Genomic DNA, 24,804 nt, shown 5'->3' on the forward strand with positions numbered 1-24,804 from the left:
TAAAGTAATCAAATTTTGGTTTTTAATTTTTTATTCCTAAATAAGCATGAGGTGATACAATAGAAAGATGCTAATAAAGTGGCAGCATCCTCATTTCCTGTTTTAAAAACAATACACTTCTTATTCTGAATTTCTGCCAATCACACTCTGTAACACGAGCTACAAAGAACTCAGCTTTGAAAGTAGTCTTTTCAAATGACATCATGTCTATGGTTCTCCATATAACTATCATATAACTATCAGATGCTATTTGTTTTATCTTCAGGTTTAGAAGAAAAGTAGTCACTTAAAAAGCAATTAAATTTTTAGAAGAAATGATTCATTATTTCTGATTTCCATGTAATGGAAATTACAACAAGTATATAATACTTTGCATGCACAATGTCTTAACAGTATCATTAATATGAATTTGGACTCTAATGGTAACAAAGTTTAACTTTATTTCAGTTTGAGAAGCTATACCAGGGACCCCTGGGTGGCTCAGCCATTGAGCATCTGCCTTTGGCTCAGGGTGTGATCCCGGAGTCCCGGGATTGAGTCCCACACTGGGCTCCCTTCAGGGGGCCTGCTTCTCCCTCTGCCTGTGTCTCTACCTCTCTCTCTCTGTGTGTCTCTTGTGAATAAATAAATAAAATCTTAAAAAAAAAAAAGAAAGAAAGAAAGAATAGCTATACCATAATATAGCAGAGACACAGCTTGATCTCCATGTGGAAAGTCATGAAAAGAAACCTTTCAAGTTTTTAAAAAGTCACATAATTAGCCTTTGAAATTTGTTATTTTTTTGATAAGGAAAGTACCACGGATTTGTCAGGTAAACTCAACCTTTTTATGATTTTTTTAAATCTCTCAAAAATTGGTACTATTAAAAATTTTTATTTTAAAATGTAATATTACCTAACTTCATAATTTTGCACTTCCAAATTAAGCATGCCAAAATATCTCTGAAATAGAATAACCAATAAAGGGGAAAAAAGGAGGGGCACCTGGGTGGCTCAGCGGTTTAGTGCCTGCCTTCAGCCCAGGGAGTGAGTGATCCTGGAGTCCCAGAATCGAGTCCCACATCAGGCTCCCAGTATGGAGCCTGCTTCTCCCTCTGCCTCTCTCTCTCTGTGTCTCTCATGAAAAAAAAAATAAAAAAAAACTTAAAAAAAATCTGTCTTTGCTTTAAAAAAAAGGGAATATAGGAAAGATAAATGCACAGAGCAATGTAAAGGAGCTTCTATTTCAGTAAACATCATTTATTAAAGACCTAGTTTTAATATAAATGAAATTAATTTCAGTATAAAAGGTCAAATTAAAAAGTAAAGTATATCAACTATTGTTATTCACTTTAAGTTTCAATAATCTCACGTTCTGTTGAAAATAAATTAACTTTCTAATAATGCAAATGTTGAACTATGGAAAATGGTGCATGTTGTAGTCCTTATTTAATCAGATTTAAAATGCATACCAATTACCATATTAAAGACTGAACTATTTAGAGGTAAGGGAATATGTTTAATTTTTATTGACTCTGTTTACTGAACTTATTTGGTCATAAAATTCATTTTTAACAAAGAATATTTTAACATTTGTCTTCTGGAATACAGGTTTAATGAATGAATATAATTTCTCAGAAGATATTTCTCTAATTCAAAGTTATCTTCCTATTAGTACTCAATTTTAACACTTTTTTTTCCAAATAAAAATCACTGGAAATGTATTCAAAGCAGTGCATATAGCATCTTTTTCAGAATTCATCTTTAGTCTCTTGAGTTAACAATAATAGAATCATCCCTGATATCCCATTGTCACAGTCACTGCCACTGGCCCCAGCAGTTTTAATAATCTCTGGGTCACCAAAGTCACATCACATAATTGCCATCATAATGTCTGAGAGTATTATAAAGCTATGTGTGTATATACATACACATAAATATATTTCCATACAATAATGTTTTATAAGGTCTAAAAAACACGGCAAATTGAAATATATGTTACAGTAATATAAAAAAAGTTAAGTGGACTTAAAGTGTCCAAAGTCCTATCTAGGGAGCATGAAAGTTAAATTAATATGATACTTAACAGGTCATGGATGTACACTGCCAACTCAAGGACAGTCACTAAAACAGGAATATATAAATCTATAAGTAACAAGTTAATAAAGGGAGAAAGTTAGAATAACAATGAGAATAAAAGACAAAGAGTACATTAGATCTAAATCTAAATATGTAAATAACTACATGAACTATAAATGGAGCAAATACTCCAATTAAAAGACAAAAATTATTAGACCGGGTTTAAAAAACACCTATAGGGCAGCCCCGATAGCTCAGCAGTTTAGCGCCGCCTTCAGCCCAGGGTGTGATCCTGGAGTTCCCGGGATCGAGTCCCATGTCAGGCTCCCTGCATGGAGCCTGGTTCTCCCTCTGCTTGTGTTTCTGCCTCTCTCTCTTTCTCTCTCTATGTCTCTCATGAATAAATAAATAAAATCTTTAAAAAAATAAAAAATAAGTACCTACCGATTTTAAATATATAAAAAGATTGAAAGTAAAAGAGTAAAAAAAGATGAAAATGATATATCATGTAAACATCAAGAAAAAGAGAGCAGGTATAACTATACTATTATCAAAGAGAATTTTAAGGGAAAGAAGCAGTACTAGACCAACAAGAGAGGTATTCATAATGGTAAGAAAAAAAAATCAAATCACCAAAAAGGTATAACAATTCTAAATTTATATCCACTGAATAATAAGTAGTAGATACTGTAAAGTCTATATTTTAAAACTATATTTTTTATGTTTAAAAATTACATATTTCTATATTTTTAAAAGTCTACATGGACATCTGGTAGTATTATTTAATATTTATTTAGCACCTCTATACACAAACCTTTTAATCAAAGACTGAGTATAAATCACTGTTCTGCTGCCTTATTTGCTTTGCCATCAAATCATAACAGAATCTCCAACACCGATATGAACATTTTCATTCATCATAATGGTACACTAATGTCACCAGGCTCTATCTTTTACCAGTTCAATGTGTGCCCACTACATTAAGTAAGAAATCAAGGAGGCCATATGTTCCGACCCTTTCTTTTTTAAGAGTCTTAAATTATTTTATAAAAACAAAGGCATTAGATACACTTAAATTCAAAATATAAAATTATAGAGACCTCTTAGATTTTAAAAAATTAGTGTTCTACTAAATGAAAAGAAAGAACTTTAGCACAGGAAGGGTTCTCAGAAATGAGTTGTCTAGCTAGAGTACCTGGATTAGAATCCCAGTTCTAGAACTTATTAACTCTGTTACCTTAGTCAAGTGTTTTAATATTTCTATGCCTCAATTCTCTCAGTTGTAAAATGGTGATAATAATAGTATATACTTCAAAGAACTGCTGTTAGATGTAAATCAAGTAAAACATCTAAGAAACCTAGAATACATTCTGACACTCATGTAAATGCTTATATAACTGAGTCTATTGTAGCTGTGGTGGTGGCGATGACATCATTGTAACAGTGGTGGTAGAACCATAAAAGAACAACAACAGTGATAGCAATAGTAATAGTAAAGGAGGAGGAGGAACAATAACTGTAGTATTAGAATTAGAAGAACTAGTCCAACTAGTCATCATTGTCAGAATAATCTTCTTCCAGGGGTCACAAACTCAAATATATACAGAAATCATGCAAGTATCATCAACGAATAAAGTGAGCCAGATCAAATACAGAAGGAGGTGTTACAGACTGCAGAAAACTAGGAACCTATGCCCTATACAAATGCATTCAGAGTTATTATTTAAAACACTGATGATATCAAAGAAAAAACATACCAAAGATCAACAATTACAATCTCTGATATGGTCCAAGTTATTCATTTAAATTAAAAAACAATATGATTTTTAATATGGCTAGCCATTATGCTTGAGAAGTAACATGGCTAGCATTACTCTAAGTTCTTTTTTTGTTCAATCATCTCCCCCAAATTACAACTACCACCACAAAATCCTGAGTGTCACAGATGTATGTTTGCACTACTATTTCTCAGCAGCACTGAGTTTTAACACAAGGTTGGAAATTGGCACTCAGGATCTCTCTTTGATTTCTTTTTCTGCCCACCCCACTTATAACTGTTCTCTTTCACTACACTACATATTCGGACTCTACTTAGCAAGCCTGCTGATATCCATCCTTCACACATACCCTGCCCTCCAGAATGAAGCTTCAGCAAGTATCATGTCAATGCTGGTAGGCTGGCAACATTCCAAAACCTCATCACTGGTAACCTCCTTTATCCTTTTGATCTTAAATATGGCTTATAAATGATGTTGATGAATTGGTTCAAGGGACCAGATGCGCTGTTTGTGGTGGAGATCCCTGTCACAATCGCTAAGAGATAAGAATCCTATATATCACATTATAGACATTCAGCTGATTTAGAGATTATTGCTGTATTACTCCACCTTTTGTCTCGACTGGGTCATGGTTGCAGTTATACAGGATCAATAAAAATGTTTAGCTTCATTTTCCTAGGACAAAAATGATCCAGGCTTTCTTAAGTCTGTTTCACTACACTGAATCAAAAACAATAAGTAAAACAGTGCAAAACCTTTTGCATTTCTTAGATATAAATACTCAATTATACCCATAATCACCTAAAGATCTCACGGGCTTACATTAACAGCTTCATAAAAACTTGGTAGTACAACTTGATTTTATTTTCACACTAATATATATCTGTTATAGAACCACAAAATCAGCCTGAGATGAAACTTTTTAGTACACCAAGATCAGTATGTCAAATAGAACTATGTGAGTCACATATAGAATTTTAAATTTTCTATTAAATACGTCTGAAGAAGTAAAAAAAAAGAAGCAAATGAAGGTAATATTAATAATATATTTAACTCTACATCCAAAATAATTATTTAATTAATATAAAAATGTATTAATGAGACACATTACTTCTTTTTTCATACTGTTTTTGAAATCAAATGTTTGGTTTATACTTATGGCACATGTCAATTTGGACTAGCCATGTTTCCAGGGTTCAACAGTCTCAGGTCACTAGTGGCTACCTGACTGAACAGTGCAGTGCAGCTCTAGAAAAATCCAATCCCATAAACTGACACATAGTGATTTAGTTTCTGCTTGAATGCTATTTTCTCTTCTCAACTTCATTTATTCTAAGCTGCAGTTTCCTTTTAGTATGTCTTATTCCATCTTTTTTGCTTGAAATATCATTCTCCTAGGTCAATAATTCTGAATTATTTTTGGAATATACTCCCAATTGAAAACATAATAAAAATTTGAAACTTGCTCTAGAAAAATGTACATGTGCTTTTGTTATGAGTTTAACTGTTTTCCTCCCAAAAAGACATTTTGGGATACTAATCCTTAGTACTGAAGAATGTGATTCTTTTGTGGAGACAGATTCACCGAGGTAATCAATTAATAATTACTGGCATGGGCTTTACTCAATGAGACTGCTGCCCTTATAAAATGGGAAATTTGGATGCGGCACAGAGGACAGTGATGCAAAGAGACACAGGGAGAGGTGGCCTTTAATAAGCTGAGGAAAGAAGCCTGGACAGAGCCTTCCTTCCTGACCCTCAGAAAGAATCAACCTTGTTGACAACTCAACTTAGGACTTCTAGCTTCAGAAGTATGAGAAAATAAATTTCTGTTGTTTAAGCCACCCAGTTTGTGGTACTCAGTTATAGCAGCCCAGTAAACTAATACATGCATATATGTATATAATATTACATACAATTCCAAAGAGTTTCTTAACCAAAGGTAATAACTCACTTTGAGACAGAATGAACCAAATCAAATAGCATTAAATAGTGTTTCCTATCAATTATTAATATTGTCAGCCAACGTTTGTCCTTTATTTTTTTAGGATTTTATTTATTTATGCATGAGAGACACAGAGAGAGAGAGAGGCAGAGACATAGGCAGAGGGAGAAGCAGGCTCCAAGAAGGGAGCCTGACGTGGGACTCAATCCCGGGTCTCCAGGATCACGCCCTGGGCTGAAGTGGGCGCTAAACCACTCAGCCAACCGGGGCTGCTCCCAACATTTGTCCTAAGTCCATTCTCAGATCAATCCTCTTACTAGAACAATGGGAACAGTAAGATTTTTAAACCATCTTTAGAATCCTGAAAGTCACTTACTCACTACATGTTTTGAGGTTTAATATTTTCATAGGTTAATGATATATTTTAAGAATATATCCTTGATTATGTGGTCTACTCCCCATATTTAGTATATGTCCTCTTAAAATAGAGACATAGAGAGACTGTTCTGGGAAAATATTTGTTTTCTTGGGGATCCCTGGGTGGCTCAGCAGTTTGGTGCATGCCTTTGGCCCAGGGCGCGATCCTGGGGTCCTTGGATTGAGTCCCGCGTCGGGCTCCTGGCATGGAGCCTGCTTCTCTCTCTATGTCTATCACAAATAAATAAATCTTTAAAAAAATATTTGTTTTCTTTTAGATGTTTCTTCTTTTTCCACCTAACTTATAAACAAATTAGGACGCCCAGGTGGTTCAGTGGTTGAGCATCTTCCTTTGGCTCAGGGTGTGATCCCGGGGTCCTGGGATCAAGTCCCACATCGGGCTACCCACGGGGAGCCTGTTTCTCCCTCTGCCTGTGTTTTTGCCTCTCTGTCTCTCTCATGAATAAAATCTTAAAAAATAATAATTTATATACAAATCAAAATGATCTAAAACAGGATTTCTCACAAAGGGTGCATGGGATAATAACTTCCATTGAAAAAGTTCCTAAGGTCTTATAATTCTAAGAAATGTTCCACAGTACAATCTACGCTTCATTACTATCTACATTAGCATGTTAAAGACACTAAGAAGTCACGCAGAAAAGAAAAAATGAATAAGAGACCACATATCTTTCTTTCATATGTATATTACCCCTTGAAACAGCGTGTAGATGAATACTTTCATCAAGTCACCATACACTGTAAAATCTTAGACTTAGATGCTTGGAGCAAGAAAGTACTATAGCCAAACAGCAGGCTAAACTTGGGTTAGTATATTGGCCCAATGCACTTAGCCACTGCTGCCAAATTATTACTTCCACGAACACAGCTGGATGTGGGTATCTCCTCCACATTTTCTCATCTGAGCCTTTTTTGATCCAGGCCTAACAAATGCCAGTCCTCACAGCCTCCCAAGTCCTGACAGAATTTTCATATTGATCAAACTCAAGGATTATGGGAGAGGGCAAGGAAGGAGGGCAGAGGACAGCAGTGCGGGCAGCCCTAGGCAAGAACTGCACAGTTCCTAATGGAATTTCAGCAATTTTTCCAAGCATAAATACTTCTCATATTGTTCTTTGCCTTTACTAATTTCCAGAGCACTTCAATGAATGGCTTCTTGGCCTTTTGGCTAAGATCAAGTGCAGAGCACTTCAATGTTTGTTTGTTTCTTTTTTGTCAGTTTAGATTTATAGTTACTTTTTGGGAAGATTAGCTAACCTCATTCATCCGTAGGGAGAGGTAAATATTCTTAATAGAATCTCTTTCGATCTCTAAGAATATATAAAGATGTAAAAATAGTTGCCTAGGAGGTCATATCAAAGTTATATTTTAATAGTATGGAATAGAGAAATTATCACAGATTTACTACGAATCTTTGATATATTTGAGATTCTCAGGTAGATAAATACTAGGTCAAAATCTGAAGCAATTAATATACAGAAGGATTGAGAGAAGTCAGAAAGAAAAAGATAAATACTGTATGATATCACTTATATGTGGAATCTAAAAAGGTCAAATTCATAAAAACAGAGTAGAATGATGGTTACCAGGGGCTAGGGGAAGGGAACTAGGGAAATGTTTAAGGGTACAAACTTGCAACTACGTAGATAAATAAGTCTTTAACTGCTCAGGAATGCCTGGGTGACTCAGTAGCATGATCCTGGGGTCCTGGGACAAGTCCCACATCAGGCTCCCAGCAGGTAGCTTGCTTCTCCCTCTGCCTATGTCTCTCCCTCTCTCCTTGTGTCTCTCATGAATAAGTAAATAAACAAATGTTTAGTTTCATTTTCCTAGGACAAAAATGATCAGGGTTTCTTAAGTCTGTTTTACTACATTAAATCAAAAAACAATAAATAAATAAAAATGATATACGTCAATTATATCTCAACAGAAAAAATATACAAGGAATAACCTCAATAGAAATATGTGCATTTTGGAATATTTCCCATAGCTATATATCATGAAGTTTTATGTGTTTAATCTTATGATGTTATCTTTCTGGAGAATTTATGTAGAAATAGAATCTCCTCTTTAGCAGAAGAAGTGTTCTCATCACTCTATTGCATCAACTGCAATTTCCTCAGTGTTAAGAAATTTCCAAGGTTTTAAAAAATATCTCAAAAAGAGATGTGCAGATATGATTACTGCTACAGAAGGCAAATGTTTCTCATTCTTTTCTGTGTGTCCAAAAGTAACCTAATTAACCGTTTTTAGGCCTCTGTTTCTTCATCTGAAAAATGACAGGCTTGAACTAGAAGATCTAGAACTAGATGAGATCTAGATTTCTGAAGTACATAATATAATTCCTCAGCAATGCTGCTTATGAATAAGAGCCCACAACTGCTAGGAAATGCACTCAAATTGCTCTTCCAGTTTTGCGACAGGTTTCACTAAATCAAGCTTTTGATTTAGAATTTATAAATAAATGAGTCTATGATAAACAAGCTGGATAAGATTAAGGGAATAATCTGTGATTCTAAAGTTGAATTTCTGACTAATCTCTTTGGCAGTACATGTTGTTATCCCTTCTGTGACTAGACATTCACTGTTTGAAGCAACGAGCTCTTTGATACTTAGAAATTTTGGATTCTGCTCTATTTTTAAAAGCTACTATATCAGTATTCATCAACTCTTTGACATAGCCATTCATTTATTTTCTAAAAGGCTATTCTATAATAACACTTCCTTTCAGGAAGCCCACCAACTAAGTAGAAGCCTAAATTACTGATAGCAGTAATACAGGGACCTTCCTGTTGGTTAAAAATCAAGACTAAACTAGTGTGCTAAATCCTGGGCTAATAATTATGCAGATGAGTGGCAGAAAGCTTATTTTATTTGTTTTTAGTGGTATTGTACCTTTAAAATGAAGCTAAGAATAAAACATTCTAGAAAAAGTATTTTTCATATTCATACTTTAAGGCTGATTTAATTGGCTCTAATTTTAAGAAATATCAATATCTACTATAGAGATAATTATAACTTAATTATCAACAATCTTAATATTTTAGAATAATTTAAAATAATGAGACATTAAAATAATACCTCTTGTAAAGGCTAATTAGAAACCAATAAAGCATAAGTTTTCAAAATACTTTATAAGAAAAATCCTATTTCTATGAAATAAGCTCAATCGGTACTAAATATACACCTACATTTTGAATTATGTTAACACTAAAAAATGTTTTGCAATAATGGTTAAAATGCTTAGAATATTCATTTAAATCTTGCTTTATATAGTATTTAAATATTTATATACTTACAGAAAAGTATAATATGTAGTTTTGGGTGATAGAGATTGTGATGTTCAAGTTTCCGAACACTTTGTAGATCTCCTTCTAGCTAGTCAACTTTAAAAATTTTACAGGTTTTCATACTATATGGTATAATATATATGAGCATGATATAGTTTATTAGACTGGAGTTCTGGTGTCAGCTATTTCCTCAGCAATCCTAATGATGGGGGTAAATTTAAAACTCTGGAGAAAAAGTAATAAAGTAGATTGCCTATACATGAAAATGTAACCTATCAATTCCCTGCAAACTACAATATCCCTATTGTAATTCTGAATATATGTATACAAATATGCAGACGTTTTCCTTGAATGAATACTGTGGAATCACTAAGTGACCTTGGTCTCACTAAACTTTTATAATGCAAGACTGGGATAAAAATGTGAACAACTCATGAGGAAATTTGATGGTTTTGACAATTAATGATGAAAATACATCTACATAATAGAAATGACTACCAAATTAAATATTTAGCCATTTAAACAAATGGCATTCTGGAAGAATAAATATACTAAATCACATCAATTTTTTTTCTCTTGTTCTTATAACAGAGAACATACACATGAACCTGTACTATCTAAGATAAATTCTAATATTTACTTGTACGATAAGAATAGGTAGATGGCAGAGTAAGTTCAGTAAGTAACTTTCATTGCTCTGGCCCAAATACATAGTAATAACATATAAAATACCAAAAGACAAAGTTATGATTAAATATAAATACATATATCCCATGGACTAAAAGCATATTTTGTCCCTGTAAAAAATGAATTATAGAACCTTGTAAGTTATACGGAAGGTTATTTTATTGTTTAACACATATAACCTTTTTCCTCAGATATATGGAATCTCGTCCTTAATTCGGTATTAAGCATTTTAGACCTGAGGTGCTTTTTTTCTCTCCAAACTTCAGTTTCCTGAAGATTTCTTACTGAAGCAGAAGGAAAAGGATAGTTAAAATTTCTAATAAAAATGGTCTTAATTCTTGACATCAAAACATGGCCAAAGCAAGTACAAAAAAAAAAAAAAAAAAAGTAGAATCGGAGACCTATATGTCGAATGTAGTGAACTACATTTTAAAGAAAATACACCATGTAAAATATAGAAAAAATGTAAAATGTACTAATCATTTTTGAAGAGAAATTTTGCCAGATTTAAGATAGTACAATTGTAGTAAAGCTCTGCCTAAAATAGACTGAACACATAAAGAACCCCATCCTCATAGACCCATTATTTAACCATATATTTTCTCTTCAATAATAATTTTCATCCACTTCAAAGATTGGTGAGATACTATGAATAAGAAACAAAATCAAAGACCATTGAATTTTTTTTTTTTAAAGACCATTGAATTTAATAAAAGTTTTGAACATTTAGATTGGAAAGAGTAGATTCTCTTTTTAATGAGCTTTTACTATATTAGCTTTAATATAGTTGAAGTCTTTAATGAGAATGACTTCATTTTATATTGGGTCACTAACGTAAAACAAGTACAGCCTCCAAATTTAGCTCTGTTGTGCAAAAGTGAGAGTGTGTGTGATTGTGTGATCCAATAAAATTCTAATTAGAATCAGATTAATCAACCAATTTATCTAACCAATATCCGTACATTTCCATGACCCCAATTAGATACTTTCCTATGTCTTTGTCCATTTATTCTAATTTCTTTCCTGTCACTATGGGAAGTGTCCATGCTCCTAGCTAACCAAATCCTGATACTTGTCCATTTGATCCCATCTTCACTTATGAGAGACCGTATTCCAACAATTCCGGCAGCATTTCCCTCCTTCCTTCCTTACTCCTATTAATATACAATCATATTATTTCTCTCATCTAAGAAAAAGAAAACAAAACCCTTGATTCCATGCACCCCTCATGCAGCTACCCAGGTCTTTCCTTTTCTTTACAGTGAAACTTGCTGAAAGTGTTGTTCAGGCTCTTTGTTTTTCTCCAATTCTCTCCTCTCACTCCTTCTGAACCTCCTATTCCTGCTATCCCACTGAAAATGTTATATTAAGATCCTCAGTAACACTTGTGTCCTACAGTGTTTGCCTGCTACCCCCTGGCTGCTCCCTCTCAGCCTTCTTGGCTGGCCTCTTGATTCTACACATCCAAGTATACTAGGGTAGAGTCCTTGGATCACTGCCTTTTCTGTCTTCTCAAACTCCCTTGATAGCTTAGCCAACTTTGAACACCTCTTTACTTAAACATCTTCAGCAGGAAGCCCTCTCCCAAACTTCAAATTTGTATACCCAACTCCCTATTCAATATTTCAGAATTAATGTGTGTAACACTGAGTTCCTAACCCTTCCCTTGCATTCTCTCCCTAATTCAGTAAGTCAAATGCATGCCTTCAATATTCAATCCAAAAAAAACTTCTCATGATTGGTGTCTGCCTGTCTCTCAGGACAATATCCACTAGATCAACAATAATACACTGCCTCTGGATATATCCAGAATCTGCTCATTGTTTATCATCTTCACTGCTATCACTCTGGCCTAAGCCACTCACATCCTTCACTCATTGTTGAACCAGCTTTCCACAGTTCTATCTTCTGTACTTGCCACATTACGTATACTCTATTCTCAATGCTACAGTCAGAGTAATCCTGCTAAAATTGTAAGTCAGATCACATCACTTGATGTTTGAAACCCTCCAACAGTTTCCAATGTAATTGAAAGCAAACCCTCGGGATCCCTGGGTGGCGCAGCGGTTTGGCGCCTGCCTTTGGCCCAGGGCGCGATCCTGGAGACCCGGGATCGAATCCCACATCGGGCTCCCAGTGCATGGAGCCTGCTTGTGTCTCTGCCTCTCTCTCTCTCTCTCTCTCTCTCTCTCTCTCTGTGACTATCATAAATAAATTAAAAAAAAAAAAAAAAAAAGAAAGCAAACCCTCACTGAAATCCTTACAATAGCCTATAAGGCCCTACACAGGATCTGGCCTCTCTCTGACCTCATATCTCCATTATCTCTATCTTCATCATCCTACTTTACCCATACTTCCCTCCATGCTATTGCTTAAACACATCAAGAAAAAGTTGATGAAAGCTCCTACATCAGAGCCTTCGTACTAACTGCTTTTTTCTGCCTGACATGCTCACCCCACAGATAGACTTGTTACCTTCTCACCAGGGCCTTTTCTGGTGCCCTGGCTAAAATTACAACCTTTATCCTATTTCCACCCTGACATTTTCTATTGTCCTTCCCTGGTTTATTTTTCTCTTCAGCATTTATCACTGTCTAATATAGTTTATATTCAATTTATTCATCTTGTTATTGTCTGTTTCCCTGACTAGAACTTATAAACTCCATGAAAGCAAAAATATTTGTGTTTTGCTCCCTCCAACATAGAACAGTTTCTGGTACATAAGAGACACTCTGAAGATATTTGCTAAATAAATGAATCGAACATTTATTTTGAGAATACTGGGCTTCTTCCAGAACCATGTAAGTGTCAAATGAGTTCAGGGGCTACTGCCTCTAGCATATCTGTAAGACTTTAGACAAACAATCCATGGATTTAGATCTGAGAGACTGAGTAAGGCTCAGGTACTTCTAACTTAAACTGCCATTGCCCCTTCTCTTCCCCTCTAGCCCATCTCCCCTTATTGAAACTCCTTTTCTGAATAATGAAAGAAGGCTCAACCTCAAGACAATCTGAAGCATTCTGGATCACCCTGCTCCTAACCCACCCATAGAGCTCTAGCTAGGTAAGATCTTACATGTTAAAGGCAGCCAGCTTTTAGCTGAAGATAACTATCATGAACACATATCTTCCCTATTCATTATGCATCCTTCTTTAATAAGGAATAGTACTCCTGGGTGTGTATGTTTGTACGCATACTTGCTTGTTTTATGAGTTGCTGCATTTTATAATAAATATTAATTTTAACATTAAATACTTGAGGTTTTAGACTAAAAACCCTAAAGAATTTTTGTAGAAGACTTTTTTCATAACATTTTCCATTACAGTTTATTATCTTTACAATATTAAGCCCAAGTGAGATATTCAACAAAGGTGATGAATGTATTTCTCTTACCTGGAGCCGACACAGAGGGATTAGGCAGGTTTTCTCTTTCCTCATCAGTGCTTTCATCATAGATTGCATCTCTGTCAGCTGTCATTTCAGAACATGCTGTGGTTTCCCTAGAAACAGAAAAGGTAGAATTATGAATTATTAGTTCACCCTGGGCTAGGGATCAAATTCACCAGTAAGTAATAATAAAAAATATCCCTGGAAAAATACTGTAGTTAAACAAACATATATTGAAATATATATAATTAAGATGAAAACACTTTAAAGACTGTATGTTAACTCTCTTAAGAATAAGTTTCTCTTCTACCTAATTTAAATGTGGTTTAGTGCTCACTGTAATTAACTGTTAAATCAGTTTCTTATCATATTATTCATCTATCAAAATACTATTCTTCCAAATTATTTTCTATGGATCACAATGTGTTCAGTATTTTACTGATCTACAAGCAGTTTTGCCCTGCTTTTGATTGGCCCCAAATTCTCAGATAGGTAACTTTCTTCTTATTATGAAGATACCAAATAAGGCACAGAGAGTTTAAAGAACTCTTACTTGCCCAGAAGACATATACTAACATAGACTTATCTGCCCAAAGTCATATACTAACAGATATCAAGGGCCAGACAGCACTTGAACTAGGACTATCTGACATCATTCTTCAGATGATGCTTTTCATAAGCCTGTGTGTTCTCTCAGACTCAGGACACAAGATCCAAACTTGTATCCACTATAATAATTAAGTGGATAAATAATAAATAATAAAATAAAAATCAGACTCTAACAATTATAATTGTCCAAACCATACAAGGTGTAAGTCACCTGTGATTCTTCCTTAAAAATCAATTACATATCCACTCCCAGAGCCACTTGATTCTAAAATTAAACACTACTCAGACACCAAGATTACAAATGTGTCAATCCTGCAGCTTAGCAGAAGATAAAAGTTTCTTAATTTTTATTTATTTATTTATGAGAGACACAGAGAGAGAGAGAGACAGAGACAGAGACACAGGCAGAGGGAGAAGCAGGCTCCATGCAGGAAGCCTGACGTGGAACTCGATCCCGGGTCTTCAGGATCACAACCTGGGCTGAAAGTGGCGCGAAACCACTGAGCTATCCAGGCTGCCCAGTTTTTGTTATTTTTAATGATGTCTAAGAATTACACAAATAATACTTTAGATAAACCATACTCCAGTTTTAGGATTCAAGTGTAGTTATGACAGTAGGCAGACATAGAGAGATCATGCTGAGAATTCTCCAGCCCACGGCATCCAAAGCCAGAGCATTCAACTTCAGACTGGCAAATGATCTCATGTTACTAAAAAGCTGGCATCTAACTTTCATTAAGTTTGTGGGAAAATTCCCTTTAAACTTATGTATCTGCCATCTCAAAACAGACAACTCAAAATACCTTTCATGCTCAATGTTCTTTTCTAGTTCTTGAACTTCATTTAACAATTTATGCAAGCTTCTAATCTTTGCTTTCTTCTCATTCAGCACCAGAATAAAGCGTTGATAAAGATCAGTCTCCATAGCTTCCTTAGCACTCACACATTTTTCAAATCTAAAATGTAAATAAACAAATAAATCAATCATCTAGTTTTTTTTAGTATTAATATTATTCAATCCAATACTGAAAATTATTTCAAGAAAACTTTTCAAGGAAAATACAATTAAAAGTCACTTTTACAGGTTTCCATTGATTTAAAGTTTTACACAGATAATTAAACAATTAGAATTTATTGTTTATTGATGTTAGTAATTTATGCAGTGAGGTAAGGATCAATATTGGAAAATAATGCCCAAAAAGCTTTATATATCTATCTATCTATCTATCTAGATAGATAGATAGATAGATAGATATACACACACACACAAACCATAAATAAATCTGTATTTAAACAATTCAAAGATAAATTATTTCATGTATTCTTTTAAACATAGTCTTGCTCTGCCTAGTTTTCTCTTTACTATTTATAATTCTGTTGTTCTACACAGGTATTCTAGTATTTTCATTATATATATATTTATGTAGATATGTTTAAATATATAATTTTCACTGAAAAATTATAAACAAAAATGTCAAAATTTGATACCTTTGATATATATGTCCCTGTGCTTTCAACAACCTTTCTATCTAGAGATACAAAGAATTAGGGCCTCTTATGGAATGAAAAGGAACAAAAAACAGTAAATTTTCTGGGAGCAATTACAATACTCTTATAGTAGAATCACTGCCAGGCTGTGAACTCTATAAATGCGGAGAGCAGATGTGTTTTATTGACTGCTTTATCTTTACTGCCTAAGAGCGTTTGGCATTTGACAGGTGTGGAGTAGCTTTTAGAAAAATTAATTGTGTTAATATGGACATCTTATAAGGTAATGGAGAATCAGTGATTCTGAATTTATTTTTCATTCCTTTGACAGCTATTCACCATTGTAAGAGCGAAATTTTTCATCTCCTTGAGCTTCTAAAAAAAAAAACTGTGGTAAATATTAATATAACAGTACTCCTTTCATCAAGAAAATCTCTTTGAGAAAGAAGTACACCAAAAAGTATGAGGAAATAAAGCAGAGCCAAAGTTGAAGAGGGGCTGCCAATATCAATGGCTTATTTTAGGCAGGGACATATCACTCACTGCATTTTTATATCAGATTTGAAATGTTATATAAACATTGTATCTCATCTTCTTGTACTATTTTCTAATGTAACATAGTAACAAAAATTTTAAAAGCTGAATTTTAAAAGCTGTGTGTTCTCTCAGACTCAGGACACAAGATCCAAACTTGGATCTATGAGTATACTCATATACATGAGTATACTATAAGATGCTTTATTCAAAGGCAAAGTAAAAACCAATTATAAAAATGTACAATAAAAATTTTGGATATTATATAAAATTTTAGGAACAGTAACCAATTAGTTACTTACCTGATTTAAATGTATTTTTAATTTCCATATAAATAACTTCAATAATTATTAATTGAAAGATTATGTGCACTTAACTAACAAGCACATTTCAAAACCTTTATTAAAATTAACATTTGATACAACACATGGATAAAAATGAAAATATCAAAATACAACATTATATAATTTGTCTAAAGAATACAGTTAATCACAGCTACACTGTCGAAGGTAACATGTCTGTGACAGAAGGACAAACAACAGAATAACTGTCAACCTATAACTTAACCGTGCTTGGTTTTAGCAAACCTTTAAGATTTTCTTTCAACCAAACTTCCAATTATCAAACTGGATAACACTTTATAGACAAAGCTAGGGAGTGGGGGTTGGCTGGCACAGAGTATTATTGTGAAGAGGACAAAATTTATTCTTAATTATGAACTTATCAACAATTTGGAGAACACTATTCTTCTATTAAACATTTAGTAACTAAGAAGTACATAGCATCCTCCCCATCTCATTTTTAATGCCAGTCCTCTCTTACAGCATTATGATGTTACTAGACCTTCCACATTACTTGCCTTCTGTCAACTTTTCACTGAAAGAACTAGACAGGTATTAGAAGATGAGGCCATTTAGTGAAGGAAAGATATGGGATTCACTGCTAAATCAGTGATATTAAAGGAGAACTCACATACAACTAGATTAGACCACAACTAGTCCAAGAATCCTCTTCAAGGCAAAACTCAAGCCTGATGAAAACACAAATTACATTGAACAGGAAAGGGCTAATCATGTTTCATCCTTTCAATAGTGACTAGGACAACAGAACAATAATATTAAGGTTAATTAGTACTCTAGGACTGACATATCTAAAAGCTATGAAAAAAGAATAGTAATTAAAAAAATCAAAAGGATAAAGACTAAATAAGGAAAATACTGAATATTCAAAATAAAATATTTCTATACAGGAAAATAAAGATTCTAAGAATAACATTAAAAAATAACAAAAATAAGAGCAGAAACAAGGCAATTTCATGCAAAAATATAAACCAAAATAAAACAGATTAAAAGATAACCCAAAATAAAACGGCAGATATGTAAATGTGAACATGTGGTACCTAGAAATAGTGCGGTAATCCTCATATTTACAATCAGCTCTAGCCAAATTTATATCCAGGTCAGGGATGTACACAGCAAAAGAAAATGTGAATAGAGTTCAGAGGACAAAGAATGCTAAAAAGAACTGGAAAAGAAAGCAGTGGTAATGAGATTTAATAAGCCTTTAAGTACTGAAGAAGATGGTAAACAGCTGTTCCTCATCCTCTCTGACGACAGAACAAGAGGAAATGGCCTTCAACTATACCATGAAGGACTCCGATTACCAAGAGATGGAAGGAAGAATTTTCTGACTGTGACTGTTCTTAAACACTGTAATGGGCTACCAAGGGGAGTTGAAGTTATCTCCTGAGGTCTTTAAAAATCAGACTGAATTCATCTGGATATAATGTGATCCTAGCTTGAAGGCAGAGAGATGAAGTAAAAGAGCTTTCAAGGTCTCTTCTATTCTATTGATTCCATGAGTGTCAACCCAATTCAATCTGCCGAGAATTGCCTCCAATTATAGGTTTAATAACTATAACTCAGAATAAAGCTGGAGAGTTTCTAACTTGATGTCTGAATGCAAAGAAAAAAAGACGTGTTTAGTAATATGGAACTTGAGAGTTGTACTTGAAATTAAATAGGAAAAACAAGTAAAATAGATATAGCTAAAAATAAATAAATAAAAAATAAATATAGCTAATAACTTATGGATTCACATACAATATTTCTAATGTTTTCTGCCTTACCTAAACTATACAAAATTAAAATGATCCAGTAACATCACTTGTTCAAAACAGAGCTAAGACCACAATTACTAGTTAATAAAAAATAACAGCAAATATGTTAAAAGTCTGCATTTAGTTACTAAGGCTCATTTTTTACTCATATTGTAATTCCTCATTCCTTATTCAAACTTCATTTATTCTTTACTGTCATCCTATATGAAAATAGCTTTAGCGTTGGTTCTGATTATAATTATACATATTTAAATAACAAAATACATACAAAAATATGCCCCAAAAGTCAAAAAAGAAATTTAACCCACAATTTCAGATATATACTATTAACATTTTTTTTCCTCTAGATATTTCTATCTGAAGATACATTTTGCAAAAACTGGCATACTATTCCTTTTTTTGGTAACTCACATTTCTCCTCTTAACATATCATTAACATTACCATAGTGCAAGCACATGTGTATATGACTGCTTTGTGTTCATATAATGTCTCACTGTGTATTAAGTTTATTTAGGACCTAGCTACCACAGTTTCTAAGGGAATTCTCATCATCTATTTTGTGCTGCTTCCCTCCACCACCACCCCCCCCTGCCAATGCATACACAGTCTGAAACAATGATGGAGAAGAAATGACTGGGGAGCATAGGTGTACACTGATATAAGAGTATCAAAGCCTGTCCAGAAAATGAACTGTGGCCAGTCCTAACATGATGGTCACCACTCTAATTTAGTTACCTAACTCAGTATGTTCATATCCTGTTTCTAATTTCTCCAAAAACTCTTGAATAGTACTAGTGCCATATAGAAGGTGGAGATATAACCCTTGGCTCATTTTCTGCTCTACTAAAGCTCTAGAAAAGGAACATATAAGTACTGCTTGGCCATGACCAAGAAATATTACAGCTCCTAAATGGCCACCTTCTCCTCTGATAGGAAAGAAAACCATTTGGGAAATTTGGAAAACAGATAAAGCTACTAATCTAACATCTGAAATACAATCAAGAGTGTAGAATTCTCTGGAGCAGGCTCATTTTCCTGTTTTGGAGGCTACCGCAATGGCACAGATCTTCAAACCCTGAAGAAAATATGTGACCCTGCATTTACAAAAAACAATAGCTGGAGCATAATAAGATTGGTGATGAGAGATATGGTTGTGCTTTTGATTAAACAGGAAACGTTTTGCCGCAATAATGTAAAAGCAATTTCTGGACAGTTCAAATCAAGCTACTGAGCACTATCTATTATACACACCCCTCTGTCACTGTCTTATGCGCGGGGTGCATTTGTCTCCACCATCTCATCTTTGTTCCCTGCTGCTTTCCAGTCTATGGCAGTGGTGCTGAATACTGATGAGATAACACCTCTTTCAACCTCTGGCAGACATTTTAAAGCAATTTGTTCAAGTACCAAGTACCCAGTCTGCATTTTTGTGGGCAATTTGTGGATCAAATTTCCCATCATTCTGAGGGTATTTTGAGTTTTAAATATAATGGCTTATCACGACCACAGTATGCCTGCTTTAATTTGACTTATTTCATATATAAAAAAGCATATCCAAACAACAGATAAAGACCCAATACCATGCTTTCTAGCACAGATATTTGATATTGATTCACACTAACATGATTTTAAGGAGAAAGAGGAAGAGAAAAATTAACTCATTTCTCCATATGGTTTCCTAATATTTATTTACACAGTTGTGATTTGGTCTCATTTTTATATAATTGGAGATAAATATTAATTCAAAGATAAAAGAGAACAAGATAATTTCTTAATCTAATAACTGAGAGCTAACAGTCAAGTTTTAGGTGTTAAGTTTACATGTCTTACATTAATAAAATAATTGGATATATAGAAACCTAATTTCTTCTAGTCAAAACCCTTTTCACAGATATACATTGAGAATGATAAACCCTTCACATTTTTCATATACTCTGACACTTACTTACCAATGTCCATATAAAACAATCTGAAGGATTGTCCTAAAAAAAACCCTAAATTGGAAAAATTGTTATTATGTTCTAGAGCTACTGGTTTGAATCTACTGGAAATACTGAATATAATAATATTATTATACACATTTCATTTAACTCTTCCTGATGTTGCCACGCATATACATACAAACACATGCATATGATGTTTTATGTCTCTGTAGACGTATAAATGTCACAACATTTATTTTCTTCAAACATCTTTTCCATAACAGAAAAATATAAAATACTGGCCTAGATCATGATACAGCTGAAAAAATGCATAATAAGAAGTGAAATGACTTTCTTCATCATTTTATTATTTTTACTTTTCTTCATCATTTTAACAATAAGAGGCAAAAGAAAGGTTTCTAAATGCCTTATCTAGTAATCATAATTATATCATCTTTTTAAAATGCTGGTAGCATGAATTTATTCAGTGAGCAAACTAGTCTATATCAGGAGCCAAAGCACACAGCACCTGAAATGGTTACCATTTACATAAAAATTCCATATAAGTAATCAATTGGCATATTTACATTTCATGTCTCTTTTTTATTCATTGTTTATCCTATAACTTGAGATAAATTAAATCTTATAAATATCAACTTCCTAAATTTTTACTAATATTAGTGGTTTTTTATTCTCATTCTCATTTTGATTCTCATTGATTATTCTTTATTGTTCATTAGTTTGCTGGTGCTACCAAATACTAATGGCTTAAAAGTTTTAACAGACTCCAATAATGTACAATAATGGTCAACATTTTAATTTAATCATATTAAGTAAAGATTTTATGTTAAATATGTGCTAGTACACATATATTATAAACTTACAAATTAAGTAAATCTATAGCAATATAAGGAGAGCTTAATGTTTGTATAGTATAAGAACATTAGCACATACCGCCCTTGAACATCATTCCAATCTCTCAGAAGCCTTTCATTTTCCTTCTGCAGGTGCTCATTTTTGGCTTGGTTTTCTGTGATGGTGTCCAGACAATCACAAATAAGTTTTCTAATGACCTCACCTGGATTTGCAACTTTCTCTAGATTGAAGGAACCAAGTCTGAACTAGAACAAAAGGAAAACATTATTAGTTTTGGGAGAATATCAAAATCGAGTGGTCCAGTTTTAAACATAACATAATTTCTTCTGAGGGGGGAAAAAGTACAAGATATAAATACAATGCATTTATCAGATATAAATACAGTGAAAACAAACTGGATAACTTTCTACCTTCTTACTGAAAGTTTATCATGTAAATCAACATAGAACCCAAGAATAATTTGTGTAAGTGGTAAGTCACTCTCCCACCTCCTAGCAGAGAAGAAAACTAAACACACCATATAAGCACACTATCATTTGTTCACTACAACTTAATTTAGGTCACTACTCAGAGTAAGAAAAGGAATTATATATGAAGATTTTTAACTGTACTTTCTGTTAATAGTGGTGATAGAATAAGTGATAATCTATTTCTGAATAAAGAGCAAAATTTTGGCAATAGTTAAGAGTAATGCAGGATTTTAGGAAACCGGTAAACCTGGTGGTACCACTCAGTAACTACTTCTGTATCAAAACCCAATAAATTACAAATAATAACATCTAATGTCAAGTTTGTGTACTTCTTCATAAACCTAAGATTTGCAAAAACATATCCTCTACTAGAAGGCACTTTAAAATCAAATAGTATAATACAGTTTCATTATAGTCAGGGAATTTAGAAGGGGACATAGGTTCTACTCAACTCATTTGATAGATAGAGATAATAAAATATAGTGATTTAATCTTAATTATAATTATCCTTACTATTACAATTATTATAACTAAATACAATTTTAAAAATGATGATTATATAGTTACCATGTCTTGCAGTTGAAATTTAACTAGAGCATAAAACACATACAACTCATCTAATCATCACCAAAATGAAACTACTATATCCACTTATTAATTAAGTAAACAGAGATTCAGAGTATTTACCTACAGTTCTGAAGGAATACAGTCAAAATCGTACTATGCAGAACATAAAGACTCCTAACTCGGGGAAACGAACTAGGGGTGGTGGAAGGGGAGGAGGGCGGGTGTTGGAGGGGAATGGGTGACGGGCACTGAGGTGGACACTTGACGGGATGAGCACTGGGTGTTTTTCTGTATGTTGGTAAATTGAACACCAATAAAAGTTAATTAAAATAAATAAATAAATAAATAAATAAATAAATAAATAAATAAATAAGAAATCGTACTATGCTAATTGAAAGTACATTTGAGGAAAAAAGAATTTAAACATTTACCTTCTGAAGTTTCTCTTAATGTAAACAAACACGCATATACACACACAAAAAAGGCAAAGATCACTAATAGAATACAAAGAACATAATTTTCTTGAGTTGATATAAAGAAGAAAAATTAAGCTTATTGTTATACAATAGGTAACTCTATCAGTAAAACATAAACCCACAAAATGATTCTGTATATTCTCATCATCACAACTGTCAGGCAGCTTTGACCAAGACATTTTTAGAAAGGAACAAGTATTTCATTATTTGAAAGTTTTAACAATGCCAAATAGATAATGGCCACATTATGCCACATTTTGATCCTGAATAAAGTAATGGTAAAATACAAATGCACAGATAAGAATAAATCCAGCTGCCTACTCTTGTATCTTACATGGCAAACAAAGAAGGGACCAATTCTAAATCACTAATAAACAATTTCTTTCAAAATATCATTCAAACATATATTCAAATTCTAAAAGAAAATTCTTAAATCTTTTCTTGGTTATGCACTGTAGAATAAACTTAAAATGTCATTTCTTCTTAGGAATACACAACTATTTTCTGTTTCTATTTTCGAATTAAATTCACTACATTTTGGTCCTTTAATGGGTGTGAACATGTTATTCTAAACAATGAAAATATACAAGAAGCATCTAGAAATTCAATCCAAGAAAAGAAATTTACTTGAAATATTCAACTCACTTCTTAGAAAAATTTTGTAATAAATGAAGAGTAATTCTGCTGGACCATACTTCCTGTAATACACACCGTTTAGAGCCAAGGCACAAAGCTCCTTTCTACTTTCACTGCTGCTTTTCCTGTATCATTGAAGATGTAAGGGGACATATGCACTGAGCTTTAATCAGGGCCTTCTATCAGATATAATGAAATAAGAAGCAAAAAGTATTTCTGCACTTTAACTCTATATCAAGCTAAATTTTTTAAAGATTTTATTTATTTGAGAGAGAAAGAGAGAGAGCAAGCGCACGAGCAGGGGGAGGAGCAGAGGGAGAGGGACAAGCAGACTTCATGAATCCATGCTGAGCATGGAGCCCAATGGTGGTGGTTGGGGGGGCACTTAAGGCCAGGACCCTGAGATCATGACCTAAGCTGAATCAAGAGCCAGACAGTCAACAGACTGAGCCACTGAGGTGCCTCAATTTTTTTTTTTCTTAAAGAGAGAGAACAAGCATGAGAGCCAAGAGTTGGGGAGATGATTTAGTAGTAGGGAAGGGCAGAAGGAGAGAGAGAGAGAATCTTAAGCAGGCTCCACACCCCAGGGCAGAGCCTGATGGTGGGGCTCAATCTCATGACTCTTAGATCATGATCTAAGCCAAAATCAAGAGCCTGACATTTAACCAACTGAGCCACTCAGGTGCCCCTATATCCAGCTGATCTTTATACTAGCCCGCTTATAAAAAGTGGAAACGTTAAGAAGTATTATTTTTAAAGCAAGCAAATTTACACAAAAGCTACATTGTATGGCTGGGTTGGTTTAAAAAACCTCTACTTTAGCTTTTGTTTGATACAGAATGCTATTAGCATAGCTTTTCTTTAATTATTAATCCTATAATTTCAAAATAATCTACATATAAAATAAGGATTTCAAATGGTAAACCAGAATCAGAAACCACAAATAAAAGGCATCCCGGAAGTATGTCTCTCCTTTATGGGCATGGTCAAAAACGTTTCTTTTTCTAGTCAGTTCTCAAGATCTCGTAGAGAATTGGTACATAGACCTATACTAAGCACTCCATTCAGTCTATAATCTAAGACTTTTAGGCCACATCTTTATTTTTCTGTGTAAAAAAGTTGAAAACAATCAACTTTTTAAATGTTGATAATCTAGTACAGTAGGATGTACTAGTTGGTTCTAAGTCATAATTTTAGATAGCAAAACAAGCAAGTAATAACATCTTAAAAATCCGATCTGCATTAAAAATTCTCAATTTCAGAAAACTTATCCATTTTCTTTAGCCAGTGCTTTGTTTATTCCAGATATCTGTCTAGATATCTGACAATTCTTTTTTTGTTTGTTTGTTTGTTTTAGTTTGTTGTTTTTTTTTTAGTTTTTTTATGATAGTCACACAGAGAGAGAGAGGCAGAGACATAGGCAGAGGGAGAAGCAGGCTCCATGCACCGGGAGCCCGACGTGGGATTCGATCCCGGATCTCCAGGATTGCGCCCTGGGCCAAAGGCAGGCGCTAAACCGCTGC

At 33.7% G+C, this 24,804-nt stretch overlaps 1 protein-coding gene across 7 annotated transcripts in view; it reads right to left on the bottom strand.

Moving 5' to 3' along the window:
* The window catches only part of XRCC4 (X-ray repair cross complementing 4), a 280,861-nt gene that overhangs the window by 162,345 nt on the left and 93,712 nt on the right, over positions 1-24,804 (bottom strand). For all 7 annotated transcript variants that reach the window (XR_011997040.1, XM_072736873.1, XM_072736874.1 and 4 more), the window contains 3 exons: positions 21,211-21,377; positions 14,996-15,148; positions 13,590-13,696 (listed from right to left, as the gene is read on the bottom strand). Coding sequence is in view for 6 of the 7 variants with exons in the window: in XM_072736873.1 (XP_072592974.1) it covers positions 13,590-13,696; positions 14,996-15,148; positions 21,211-21,377 (427 nt within the window). In the remaining variant the exon portion in view is untranslated. The remainder of the gene's footprint in view (positions 1-13,589; positions 13,697-14,995; positions 15,149-21,210; positions 21,378-24,804) is intronic.

The sequence above is a fragment of the Vulpes vulpes genome, chromosome 14, assembly GCF_048418805.1.
Source record: "Vulpes vulpes isolate BD-2025 chromosome 14, VulVul3, whole genome shotgun sequence".
Lineage (NCBI taxonomy): Eukaryota > Metazoa > Chordata > Mammalia > Carnivora > Canidae > Vulpes > Vulpes vulpes.